Consider the following 13,596-nt stretch of genomic DNA (forward strand, 5'->3'; position numbering starts at 1 on the left):
GAGAGTTGTTGTGTCCGTGTGTGTGTGTGTGTGTGTGTGTGTGTGTGGTATATTCGAGTGCTGTTGCATGTATGTGTGTGATTTTTTTTTTTTTTTTTTTTTTTTTAAATGTGTGTGTGTATGTAAGCATCAATGCGGACGATGCTGTTGAAATGACACACTCGGGGGACAGGCCTGTCAAGAAAACTCACTCTACTCTCCTCACTGATCTCTCTCCTGTACAAACACACACACAGACGCACAAACATGCAGAACAATCACCATTAAACACTGACTCAAAACCTTTCCAGTTTCAGCCAGTGAGAATCTGGCAGATCTGAAGTGCATTTACCCCGGCTTGAAAGACGAAAAAAATTAAAGTGGAGAGAAAAAATGTTGAAGGTGTTAAAAGCTGAAAGCTCCTCACCTCCCAGTGAGATCTATATTTTTAGGGGCTGGAGAATAACCAGCCTGAGACCTTTCAAATTATCAGTGTCTATAAATCGAACTTGGCTCCTTTATAAAATGTTCAAACATGTGGCTGAACAGTGTTTTTCTCAAGCTGCCAGCTGAATTAGAAGAGACCCAGCTTCCTTTTTCTTGTCTTCGTTTCTTGTGCTGGAGAGGGTACTTTCCTCTCTGTTTAATTTCCCCACTGTGTGTCTTTGTTTTGGCGGTAATGTGAAGACGCTTTCATCCTCTTTAGTTTTTACAGGAAATTAAGATACTAGAATTGCCGCGTTTCTTCTTTCCTCACACAAAAGGGCTAAAATTTACACACATGTTCAGAGAAACACATACACATAAATGTGTGCAGATCAGCACACATTTAAAAACCGCAGGGCTTTGTCAGCCTGATTTCTCTTTTTTTCTTTTTTGTTGTTATAAATATAGTTGACTCCAAAGCAGACAGGAAGTACCCTGGACAAATATGGAAATGTTCTACATGCTAATGTGACTTTTCCAAACAGGGAAGTAAATCAGAAAAACAAAACAAAGAACAGCGATGTGTATTTGAATTCACTGACCTCCACCCATGCACATATTTGTTAACGGACTTGATGTCTTTGTAAAAGAAGACGAAAACTCTAAATGGCTCAAAAGTCCAAGAGGAAGCTAAGGCAATAAATGTGTTTCAATTGCTATGTTTGTCAGTTTTAAATCACAATTATTATTACATTACACTTTTAACATCACCAGAAAATCTTATAAAGACACGAATGACTAATATTCACAGTTGCAACAATGCAAATCTTACAAATATCTGCATCTAAATTGCTGAATTTGTTAGTCATCATGAAGATGTTGCAATCATAAAAGCAATAAAGTGGCAGATGGAAGCCTACATCTATGTGCGATGTAAGGTTCACATTCACATGATTAAGCTTTTCCAACGTTTTGCAGCGAAACACTCGGTGCCCTCGGGATTCGAAACTTCAGCAACAAGCTGTAAAACTTTATCGTCTCTTTCAGTGATGAGACGGGGAAACGTTTAGCACAATGGCGGTAAACACAGATGGGCCTTAATCAGGAAACACAACCCCACAATGACTAAGCAAGTTGTGCTTAGTCATTGTGTTGTTATTTTTTCCTTGACAATGCTTTAAAATCTCAGCTTGTTCTGCTGTTTGGGTCGTTGTGCAGAGGCCTGCAAATACACCATGATTTATAGACATCATTCCACCCAACCCTTTTTTTTCCCACTTTAGCGCTGAAGCATGGGTATAATAACAAAATACACATTCTCACTTTCTATAATACTATGCCTGCTACATTCTGTGCGTCCCTATTTTTGGCCTGAATTCACTATACTGTATACAGGAGCCATTTATTATGCTGTCACACCTACTTCCTGTATACACACAGGCGTTTCACTTACAGCATCCATCCTCAATACATATATTCAGTGTGCAGGTCATTAGAAGAAAAGAGAAAAATAAAGTTTCTTTTCTTGGAGGTAGAAAAGAAAAACAGGTAGCAAACTCATAACCAGCTGCTTAATTCACCAAATGCACAACAAAAATACAAGATGTTCACATGCTGATTACAAGGTCTACACTGCCAATCAGTGAATCAGCTCATGGTGGGCTTGCAATCAGCAAAAGTGGTAATCACTTCTAATCTGTTTAGAAATTTGCCTGAAGAGCTTAGACCCAGAGGACATGATTGTCACGATGTTATATATGTTTCTTTTTTTCCATTGCTGCTCTTTTTTTCCATTATATATTTTTTTCATGTACTGTGCCGAGTAACGCTGAATTCAACACAGTTAAATATGTTCTTTTGTATTCCCTGTTCACAGTTATCTCGTGCAAAGTGAACTCAGAGGTTTTGATGTATGTTCCAACGCTGGTTGCGGCGCATTAGTTTCTGTTCTATTTGAATTTTGGATTCTAGACTTCAAACTCCCAGTCTTTGGATGTTTGCTGACTTTTTGTTCTGTTTTCTGTCAAGATGATGCCACAATAACCTTCAGTAATGTTAAGTTCTGGGCTCTGGTGGTTAACTTCAACACTGAAACCACAGTTGTCATAATGAAGCTGCTTCTTTACTTTAAAGATGATCTCTTAGATATGACAAAAGTTATTTCCAGTTAAACCGACCGTCCCTTTTGATCAGGACTGTATTTTGTATGTTTTTGTATGATTGAAATACCAGCTAGAGATGTAAAAAGCAATTTCTAGTTTAGTACCTTTGCCTTATGTGATTGTATGATATATTGTTAGATATAATCAACACTGTTTAACAAAATACAAATACATTTCTACATTTTTTCCTAAATAAAAAATGAAAGACACTAATATTAGCTGACACACAGTTATTAAGTAGTAATTAAGTAACCCAGCAAGCATTTTGTTGAAAAACTGGATGGTCATGGTTGGCTGAGCTCAACCACAGAGTTGCATTCTGCATCACAGAGCATTTCTGCGTTTGGTATGATATCTACGTATGCTGTAATTTTAATAGTACTCTCGTAATAATCATGAAAAAAAGTTAAGCCTTCAAATTATCCGTCATGGTTGTCATCACAGAACAGTCCCTAACCTTCATTTACGCACACGGTGAAAGCGTTTGTGTGTGTGTGTGTGACAGACTGGGACTCAAAGGCAGTGTATTCGAGTGTGTGACAGCTGCTGAATGATAAATCTGAGATCAAATCAGAGTGGGGGTTTGACTGTCCCCCTGCGCTCACTCTCGTTCTTCTTGTGTAAATATCAGAGGCTTTAAAAGTTTAACAGGCTCTCAGCGTAAACTCTGCAAGGTTACTGTAGATTTTTCCAATTCAGCTTCAGGTTCCAATCTGTTTTTATGATCAGAGCAGCACCGAGCTTTCATAAATGCACAGAATGAATGTGATAGTTGTTTGAAGTTTAGTCACAGTCACAGTGTTTGAACACCGATCCGTGTGTTTTCACCTGTTGTGAAAACACATTGACAGAATATTTTCAGTCTAATTAAAATTATATTGCTGCATTGATTGTTGAACAAAGCAAATGAATTGCTTCTGATTCTCTGCTGACAGTCTCTGTTTTGTGATGTAACATGCACACTTCAGACTCTCGACCTTGAAACTTCAGTAACGTATAACCCGACTGCCATTTGCAGATATAAGCTTGATTGTAGGTTGAGATGTTTGATTGTATCCTTCTGTTGCAGGCTCAGAAATCGCAGTCAAACTCGAGTGCCGATGGCGTCATCTGTGTGGTAAGTTCAATGTTGGTGAATGTTGTACTACAAATCTATTGTATAAAGTGAAGAATAAGCATAAGCTGAATGTCTAGCACATGAAGAGCAACTATGTGTTTTGAGTAAGGTTAGAGATGTATTTAAGTAAACCTTTTACGGTTAAAAAGGCATCTACAAAACAACAAAATGTAGACCTTCTGATAAGAGTTATACCAAAACCTTGACATTAAAGTAAAAGTTAATAACTAGAGTGGAAAGCATCCATCTAAAGTATGTTTCACAGCTCTGCAAGTATCTATCCACAGCACGCTGTCCCTGACAGGCAAAGTAACTAACATTGATAATCTCGTTATAATTTAATGATTCTGCTAGGGAAACGTGTTCCTGGTATACATGTGGGTGTTACTGTGACACATACCACCCAAATAAATAATATCACACTTGTTCACATGATCATAAGGTCTTCACCCAGCCCTGAGTCCAAATTAGTATCCCACAATATGTGTGAGGTATTCTCCTCCTCACTCATTTTAAAGTAACAGAAACAGAAGATGTGCTGCCAACATCCCCGCATCTACACCACAGCACACTAAGAAAACTCACCATAAAGGTCTTGTATCTATCTCCGAAGCGTCAGGGTTATTTTGGTGACACGAGGGGGACCTGTGCTTTTTTAGACGGGAGGTTTTATTACGGTGGCCGTTTGGTTTATATTGATGTTACAGGTTAAAACTGCTATTAAAGATTTGCTTTGAGATACAGTATCGCACAAAGAGAACCTATAACTTGTTTCGGTGGTGAAAGCTCAAACTGTTATGCCCTTTCATTTGATACGACAATTTCATTCAAGACCACAAGGCAATCGGCAAGTTATCATATCATCACCAATTCTAATCTGACCCAGCTGAAAGTCTCTGACCTCCATCTGACAGTGATTGCCACAGCAATCCTTCCTGCCTTCTTTGTAAACTCCTCTTCTTTGTATTTCCTTTGAGGCTGAAATGGGATCGTTGCTTATCTGGTGGCTTTTAAAGTTCACTGTAAATGTCATTGTACAATAATAAGGCACTGTTATGCACTGGACTGACATTTAATAGAGGCAGGGCCAGGTCTTGGGGAGATGACCCAGCCGTTAGCTTGCAGCTTTATTAGCCAAAGACCGCTGGTGAAGTCCTGTATACACATACCAGCACGTGGTGCACATGCAAATTTAAGCACGCACACACACTTTTACTTTTTAACTTTCCACGGTGGCATTTTACTTATAAAAACAACCTTTCATGGTTTAGTGTGCCACACCAAATGAATGCTGAAGACATTTTAAACATTGTGAACATGAGTATGTAGGCATAATATTAACAAAATAAAATAAAAATAAGCAAAAGTTGAGGCATTTGCATTTCCTCCTAATTTCCTCTGCAATGCCAGCTGCATATTGTGAACATAATCTTTCTGGGACATCTCAGAACCACGCTGAGCTCATTTTCTCCAATCTCTGTCTACCTGTCTAACAGGACCCTCAGATAGATGGTCCAAGTACCTCCAACGCCATCCTGAGAAACTCGGCTGCCTCCAGACGGCCTGAGGGCCTGGCCTCCCTGCTGCCCCCGCTGTTCTGGCTGTGGTACTGCAGCCTGCCGGTGCTTTCCTGGCAAGGCAATTTGTAGCTGCGTCACTTCCCAGCAACAAACAGACTGACAAACACATTTGTATAAAAGAAGAAGACAAACAAGGAATTATATCCTTTCTTTTCAGTTAGACCTGTTGTACTTTTTTCTCTTGGATTCTGTCTTTTAATTCCTGCTTTGATTTGTTGTTGTTTTTTTTAATGAATTTTTGAAAAGCTTTGTTGTTTCTTTCTTTCTTCTCTTTTGTTTTTTTTTTTTAGCATTGCTGCTGTGTGCTAAAACAGTGATCTGCTATACATGTTAATTCAAGTTTTGACTGTGTGCTCACGTTGGGTTAGTCAGAGAAAGAGGTGATTTAAAACAGCTTCGTACCCCGCTCACTTGGGCAGAGATGAGAAAATACTGGAGGACTACATTCCAATAAACCACAGCGTGTGACTCTTGGAACGCAATGTAAACGAACATCAATTTTCAGAGTTGTCTGATCAGTTTTCACCCATGTCTGTTTGTGTGTTGAGGCTATAGGTGGGATCTTTCGCTTAAAAGTCACAGTGAGTTCAGTAATGGCTACATATTATCACTTGGGCAGCCTTTTAGGTGTTACTCCATCTCCTCTGTGGTATGTGTCTGTTTTGATAATGCCGTGATCTGGTATTTTACATTTTTATGAGCTGAATTAAATGTCACTTGACGAAAAAAAGTCATTTTCTTTTTTTAGGACAAAATACATTAACTTAAAACGTCAGAGAAGTTTGGCGCCCAAACTGTTTCTATTGTAGCTCATACTGAACACAGATTGCCGCTGGCAGAAGCACACAGGCAAAGTCCCACAAACACTTGATGCACATTTTCACACAGTCAGACAGAAACACACAGCAACACACTAGGTCCGAGGCTTTCGGCTCCCTTTCTTCACTTTATAAAACGGCGTGTTGCTCAGCGATCACAGGTCGGGACGCTGCTGTGGACGGCTGAATCCACTCCACTCGTTAGTGATTGTGCATACTTGCAATTGTCCAAACCATGTTTAATGTTTCTTTTGGAGAAGGTAAGAGAGAAGCTGCTAAAGTTTTACCTGAATTTTCCTTTTTGCTTAGATGAACGCCACTGCATCGAGCCCACAAAAACCAGAGCTGACAAAAAGCAGGCTTGCTGCTGTAGAGTGTAATCAGCACTAACTCATGCATCCATCAGTACATCGTCTTCTGTCACTTCTGTGTTACAACTTATTGCCTCAATTGTAAAACTGTCAAAGCATGTTCAGAGAGGAAATGTTAAATTTAAGCTGACCATTTGCTAAACCCCATAAGCCGTAGTCACTGTTGCTAATTAATTCCAGTATGGTGAGTTTCAAATGACATAAAAGAGGCAGAATTTCCTCTTCATTTTAAGTAGCAAAGATCTGTCACAGATACTTTATAATCTCTAACTAACAAGCTTATTTACGTAATTAACATTTACTGGTTAGAGAACGAGAACCTCAAATGAGGGTTTTTGTTGTACACTTGCAGGCTACACGCCAACTCTGCTTCCTAATATAAGCTGTGCTGTTTGCCTGAAATATGCTAGATGTTTGCTAGCCTTCACCTCAGCTAATTCAGGTCACTGAACTTGACCCCTCGGCCATATTCGTGGTGTTGTTACCTTTTGGAGCATTTCTAGTGTGATCACTTATTCAATAAGATTCCTGTGTGGTTAATTTGGCCAATAGTCTGTCCACTAAGTCCAGTTTTAATAACGGAAGTTCTCATCTTTTAGTTGTATATTACTTGAATATTATCAACAGGTATATGTGTCTGTGCAGTGTGACAGTTCAGTCTGTGGGTGCACCTTCCTAAGAAAACTTGTTAGTGTTAGCTAACAGCTTAGCACTTGACTCTGTGGTCCTAATCTGTCACTTCTAGTTCCAAAAACAAACAAATAACAAGAAAGTATCCAAAGTTCAGTACAAGCTGCTTTAAAACAAGACGCACACACAATAGACAGCCTATTGTGGTTCCAGGGAAACCGTGAGCATGCATTTAGCAGATTTGGAAATGCAAATTATTTTGTTCTAATATGTCATCATTAGAAACTTGGAAAACTAGAAACAGTTTTGAGAATGAGAGCTAACTTTGGTAAATGTTCCGTGGATGATGCTCCTGAGGGCAAAGAGTCCTGATCTGACAGTGTTAGTTGTTAATAACCTAATAATTTTCAAATTTGAATTATAAAGAATATCAACTTAAGAGTTGATTTAGGTATTTGAAATGGAACGTTAGAGTCAAGAGATGATACCACCCTTCCTACTTTTCAAATATTGTTAAATTGCTCTTCGTGACGAACACCACTTTGCCATGTTGAACAGACTTCAAAGCTTGACACCTTAAGCACAGGCAGGAGTTTAGCAAATGGTTACTTTTGTCTTCTGATCTATATGGAAATCATTAATGGTTTTGTGCGTCTACTTTGGATGACTACTGGAAAAATTAAAAAAAGGGAAAAACACGGCATTGTGGCATCATTTTTCCAGCTTTTCCATTGGAGGCAAATAAAATCTTAGCTTTTAATTTTGACAGATTTCTCTGTGATCAGGATACTTACACACATCTCTGTGGCATGTTCAGCACTAGCCACTGACAAGATACTCATCACTCGCTGCTTAGGTTTATGTCGCTTCTCAAAACACAACTAATGTATAGTAGAACTTTAATGTTATTTACCGAGCATAAACATGGTATATGCACTGTATGTACTTGGCTGAAACTATGAATTGGACAAATAAATGTCTGATAATATTCTATTTCAGAGCATTGTGAGCTATTTTGACATTCAGATACAACATAGAGTACATTGAATAAGCCAGAATATTGTTTTTTTTATAACAACTTAAATGTATATTTCTCTCAGTATGTACATGATTATGGAATATTATTGCATCTGAGGCAGAGGATATCATTATAACTCTCTTACTGTACCTTAAAAACAGCTGTATTTCCTAAGCATACTGTTTTGTACCATAGCCCCATTTATGACGTTGCTAAAATGCAGTGTTGACAGGTTTTTCTTTGTTTGTTTGTTGTTTGGATAAAAATTACACTTATTTTTCTATCTTTTACTAATTTGTGCTCTTTTGATGAGTTGAAGTTAATGAGATGGACCTGCTAAAGATTTAAATGGTTCTTTTTTATGCTGAAGTTAAGGAAGACAGAAAACTCATTGCATGGTGTTAGAAATCAATATTTAAGGACAAATATATTCCGGACCATGCTTTGGAAGGATTTTTTCATGGTGTGTTTGAAGATGGTTGGGGACGTGGGATGATTCCCACAAACTGAATGTCTGTTTGGATGGAAAGTTAAAGAGAAATCTTATTAGTTGTTGTTTTACAAAAAGCCCTGCCTGGGACTGATTGCATTTCTAAGAACTGTGTCTTAGAGTATGTGTGATCATTTTATATTTGAATCCCAGAGCCGTGTCTTCGTGGTCTTTGGAATATGAGAGTGACTCAGTGCTTTCTGATCACAGAAGGCCTCAAAACTGGGGACACTTCCTCACAATGAAAGGATCCCCACTTTTGGACCAAACAAACAGTAGAGATGGTAAAAATATTTGCTGTCCTTCACAGTCCCATTTGTTCTTTTGAAATACCAGAAATACCAGCTTCTTTTGATTTTGAGTTTGCAGACTCCCTTAGCTATGTGGCATCATCAACTTCTTAGCTTGTGAAAATGTAAAATCTGTTGTACAAAAAGTTATAATTAAAAACTGTTAAATCACCCAGACTGCTTGTATGTGATGTTATTTCCCTGTGGAAACATGAAAGGTAGGCACCGGGCCCGTGGGAAAGGCAGGTGAGGCGGGCAGGATTAAAGAAACATTGAGGCCGTGTGAGGTGATCCAGAGAGGCCGATAAGATCATGTGTGTTAATGCAGCTGACCCTGGGTTACCAAGCCAGAGGAAACCCAAAGATAAAGTAAGAGTCATCTGAGGTTTCGCACAATTTTTTAGCTTTGACCAACTGGTGTGAGGAGGAGGGGTCACAGCAGACCGAGTGAGCACACAGCAATACTATATTATCCGAGGCACCGTGCTGAGAAACAGAACCACGGGGAACAAAAGGGTACACGCATACCAGAGACCTTTGTGGCAGGTGCTGGACTTTAAGAAAAACTTTCAAAGAAAGAAGGCAAGATCCATACTCCTGTAGATATTTTTTTTGTACAGATAATGTGCAGCATTTTGATCAATTACATCTTATTTATGTATATATAAGCTCTAAGCACAAGATCAATAGAGGCTGGGGTCTACGACACCAGAGCCTCCATTCAACGGCTTTGGGGGCCATTATTTATTTTAAATAATTTAATGACCAGAAGTATGGTTCACATGCCGAGACTTGGACTTTTTGGCTTTTTTTTTTTTTTTTTTTTTTGGCGTTTTTAAGCAAGGAAATATTCATGTCAACTGCACTTAATAATCCTTAAGGAGTCATTAATATGTGGGTTGGACTCAAGCACCTGGCTCGAGTGGTCTTATTGCTGATTTTCTGGAAACACTTGAGTGTAACGTTAACTGCATAAAGAAATTACCTTGCACTGTTAAAATTTCCCTACCAAGAAAACACTTTAGCCACTTTAGAAAAAGCACAAAAAAACTGACCTACTGCACTGTGAGGCCAAACTTCCTCCAGCATTTCACTTTTTGTCTGTCCCTCCTCATTTCCACCTCCTATCTGAATCGGTTTTCATGAAAGGTTTCCAAATACTTAGTGCTTTGGAGCACTTCTGTAGCAGAGATTCAGAAAGTGGGCTGAAAAACTCCTTTGAACAGGTAAATACTGGCCCTCGAGCTCCCAGTTATGGCTAAATGTGTCATAAAAGTGGAGTTGATAGTTGGCATTGGGCACATCTGCAGATGCATTTTAAGCAATATGAATAAAACATTATTGTATAATAGAAAAGCACGATGGGGGAAATTGTTGTGTGCATCGTCATCAAATGTCATCAAATTAGTCTGACATTTGAGTTTACTTTCTCTTCCATTAAGTGAACTGCACATCCTCACCCATTAATACCAAGCACTGTGTTAAGCGTTTGCAGTTGGAAACCCATTAGCCAAGAATTTGTTAATTTGGGGAAGTGAACATAAATGCCACATCACTTAATGCAACAAGCTGCAAAAAATATCTGACTCACAGTATTTTTAATGCCTAAAATAAGGTGATCCGTGGACATCGTTCTCTACCACTGTGTTCAAGTCACTCTTTATGTGCAGCCATTAACTATACAACAAATTTCATACACGCAGAAAGAAAATGTAATGGTTTCAGTAATTTATTTATTTACTATTGCCAAGGAGACCAGTTCACAACCGTTGGTCGCAATAGGAACATAAAGAAAGTTATAAGTGAAGTGTGCACTCCTTTGCTGACTCTCATTTCTGGTCTGAAGTTTGTGTTCAGCATTTGTAAAGCGTAAGTGAACAAAAGAATACATTTCCATATCCAGTTTCAACACAGATGTCATTTATTTATTCCTTTACTGTAACAAAGTTGCAAACATCCACATACAAAACAAAACTGTGCCTGCTCAGTTAATGGAAACTCTTACTACTATTGATATTTATTCAAATGTATTTATTTAACTAGCAGTTTACCCAACTTTTTGTTATACAGTCTACTGAACTCCACTTCGGCTATCTAGAGCTGCTGCTGTGCGTGCTAATCCACTTTCTGCTGTCGAGGTCCACCATGCACAACCTCCAAAATCCCTGTTAAACTATACTTTATTATCTAGGTTACTGTACCAGTTACTTTGCAAATCTAGTGAAAAATCTATTTTGTAGAACAAACTGATGTTTTTGTTTTACATCAGTTTAAAATAAAGGCTGTTTCACTTATATGGTAAAAGAACAGTGGGGATTCCAGATCTGTTACTGTTTGTAGGTTTGCTTACATTCATTTTCTATTAACTTATTTATTTTATAATCTGTTTCATCTGGAGTCCATTTGTGGAAAAAGAAACAAGTTGAATCATACTGGCTGTTTCTCTTCACCCTGGCAATTCAGATTTCCTTCAAAGATTAGTCTTGCATTGACATTTTCGATGTCCGAGAATCAAGCAGAATATACAGTAGAATAACTACAATGATGTAATTAATATGGCAGCCTCAAGTGGAAAGACTTAATTTGTTCCAAAAACATACTTTACCCTTCAGTTCTGTCCACTTTACAAACCTGTCTTTGCTTCTGTTCCACCCTGAGGGGGTACAAAGAGCAGATAACACAATTAAAAGTGACATTTTCTTTCTACTTCCTGGAGGAAAAGTGTGGATTACTGAGGTGTGAGACATGCTTAAAAACAAAAGTCTATGTTTAATGAAAACACCAAAGCACCAAAATCTAACATGTTGGAATGGTACCAATTAAAATAATAAATCTCAACCTTATAGCTCCCCTTTGTAAGTCTCTTTCTACCCAGTTTACTTTACATGGACGAGCCCCTGGGCAGGTGGTGCTGAATCTGAAAGTCACAATATAGACTATAAAATAGTCACACAAATACATGACATACAATCCTAAAATTAGTCCCCACTCCACCTGCAGCTTCCAAACAAAACTGTAAAGACAGCTATCAAATGATAAAATCCAGTAAATGTGGAAAATATGACTTTTTGATAGCAGGCAACGTTTCACATTCAGAAATTGAGCCTATTAAGAGTCATTAAAGCCATTTTTTTCATACTGTGGAACGCCATTCATGAATGTGCTGTGATTAAAGCTGTGGGGCACAAGCAGGCATCACCTGGCTTCTGTGCAGTAAAATGGAATAACTTTAGAATAAGAACAGTGGTTGGCTATAGATGCAAATTTCATCATTCATAAAATCGACAAGAATGAGCTTCACCTCATTTTAGTTAAGAATTGACTCTCAAAATCAAATTAATGACCGCGTATTTTAGTGAACTAGAATTTGGTCCTAGCGCGAATACAAAGGTGTCATTTCCACAAGAGATTTTCATCAAAATCTTGAATCATGCTGATTTGTTTTTAAGAGAATACAAATGAAACATAGGACCACTATATTCAAAAGAAGGTTAATACTTCCATCTAAGGTGACACTGTATATATTTAGTAAGATTTTGGGAGTTTTAGCAAAACCCAGCAAATATTAGAGGAGGCATCAGTGACAACAGGTATGGCGTTTAAGTCAGAAACTGCACATAACATGGCCGGTGTAGAGATGCCTTGCAAATTAGTTTGCAGATTTGCAGCAACTGTAGGCAGAGCAAATCTGCCTCTAGACGTGACGTCCTAGCCTGACCGGACTGACACCATGCTTGAATTACTGCACAGGCAAATTCTGTACTTTTCTTTTTGTTTTTCAATGAGTGTTTAGAATTTACTTGACTTGATAATTATGGTAGTTGTGGTCATTTCATGGCTTTTTTCCAGGTGATTGTTTGCTTTCTTTTTGCAGTTGTTGCATTGTGGACTTATTAGAAAAAGAGGGTTTTCATTTATTTAACCCAAAAAGTTATATTTACAAAACAATAAATGTTGAGCTCATAAAAGAGGTCAAAGAAACAAAACGAAACTTTGAACTTGACAAACCAAACATAACCAACCTAAACAGGAAATGACACACAAGGCAGGTCAGACCACTATGACGCAACAGGGGGTAACTAAACAAAACACAGTCGTAAACAACAAAAACGATGCGGTACAGTCCAGTTTGTCAATAAATTAAACACCAAAGAAGAAAATCAAAACCACTAAACCCTAAAGACAAATATTGAATCAAATACAAAAGCTTTTTTTTAAATCAAAGAAAATACACATTCTCCCCCTTCAGCAGGAAGTGGTGGTGCGGTCCAATCATCCCCTCTATGTATTTAAGTGCTTTAAACCCTGGCTGCCATCTTTTGTTTGGCAACTCCCAGGGCTCATGGCAGGTAAGAGAATCAATGATTAGTCACAAAGCAAAAAAGAAATGAATTGGTATAAATGCATATGGAAACTAAATGGATGCGCTTACAAATAGGTCCAAATCAATAAACCTACTGCAAACTAAAATGTGTTGTTTTGAATGAAGAAACAAAGAATGCATGATAGTTACTGACTTTAGAGTGTGGCCATGGGTACAATCTAAATTTTGAATGTTGGCTTCAAAATCTGCATGGTTACCTCGCTAGGTGCCATTTGGAAGTTCTTTTAGTGTAGAAGCTTTCTGCACATGTTTTTGTGTGTTTCCTTAATGTTTGAAAGTCTTATATGAGATTTGCTTGGTCATATTGGCTGAGATGAAATGAAGATGCTTC

At 38.1% G+C, this 13,596-nt stretch overlaps 1 protein-coding gene across 2 annotated transcripts in view; it reads left to right on the forward strand.

The window, feature by feature from the left end:
- Positions 1-9,050, forward strand: part of gfra1a (gdnf family receptor alpha 1a) — a 112,596-nt gene extending 103,546 nt beyond the window's left edge. For both annotated transcript variants that reach the window (XM_086258785.1, XM_086258786.1), the window contains 2 exons: positions 3,637-3,684; positions 5,181-9,050. In XM_086258785.1, the coding sequence (XP_086114911.1) occupies positions 3,637-3,684; positions 5,181-5,333 (201 nt within the window). In that variant the 3' untranslated portion in view covers positions 5,334-9,050. The remainder of the gene's footprint in view (positions 1-3,636; positions 3,685-5,180) is intronic.
- The last annotated feature ends 4,546 nt before the right edge of the window (positions 9,051-13,596 follow it).

The sequence above is a fragment of the Aulonocara sp. 'chitande type north' Nkhata Bay genome, linkage group LG13 (genome assembly GCF_057382095.1).
Source record: "Aulonocara sp. 'chitande type north' Nkhata Bay isolate Kocher_YH1m ecotype deep benthic linkage group LG13, A_spYH_male_GT1.1, whole genome shotgun sequence".
Taxonomy (NCBI): Eukaryota; Metazoa; Chordata; class Actinopteri; order Cichliformes; family Cichlidae; genus Aulonocara; species Aulonocara sp. 'chitande type north' Nkhata Bay.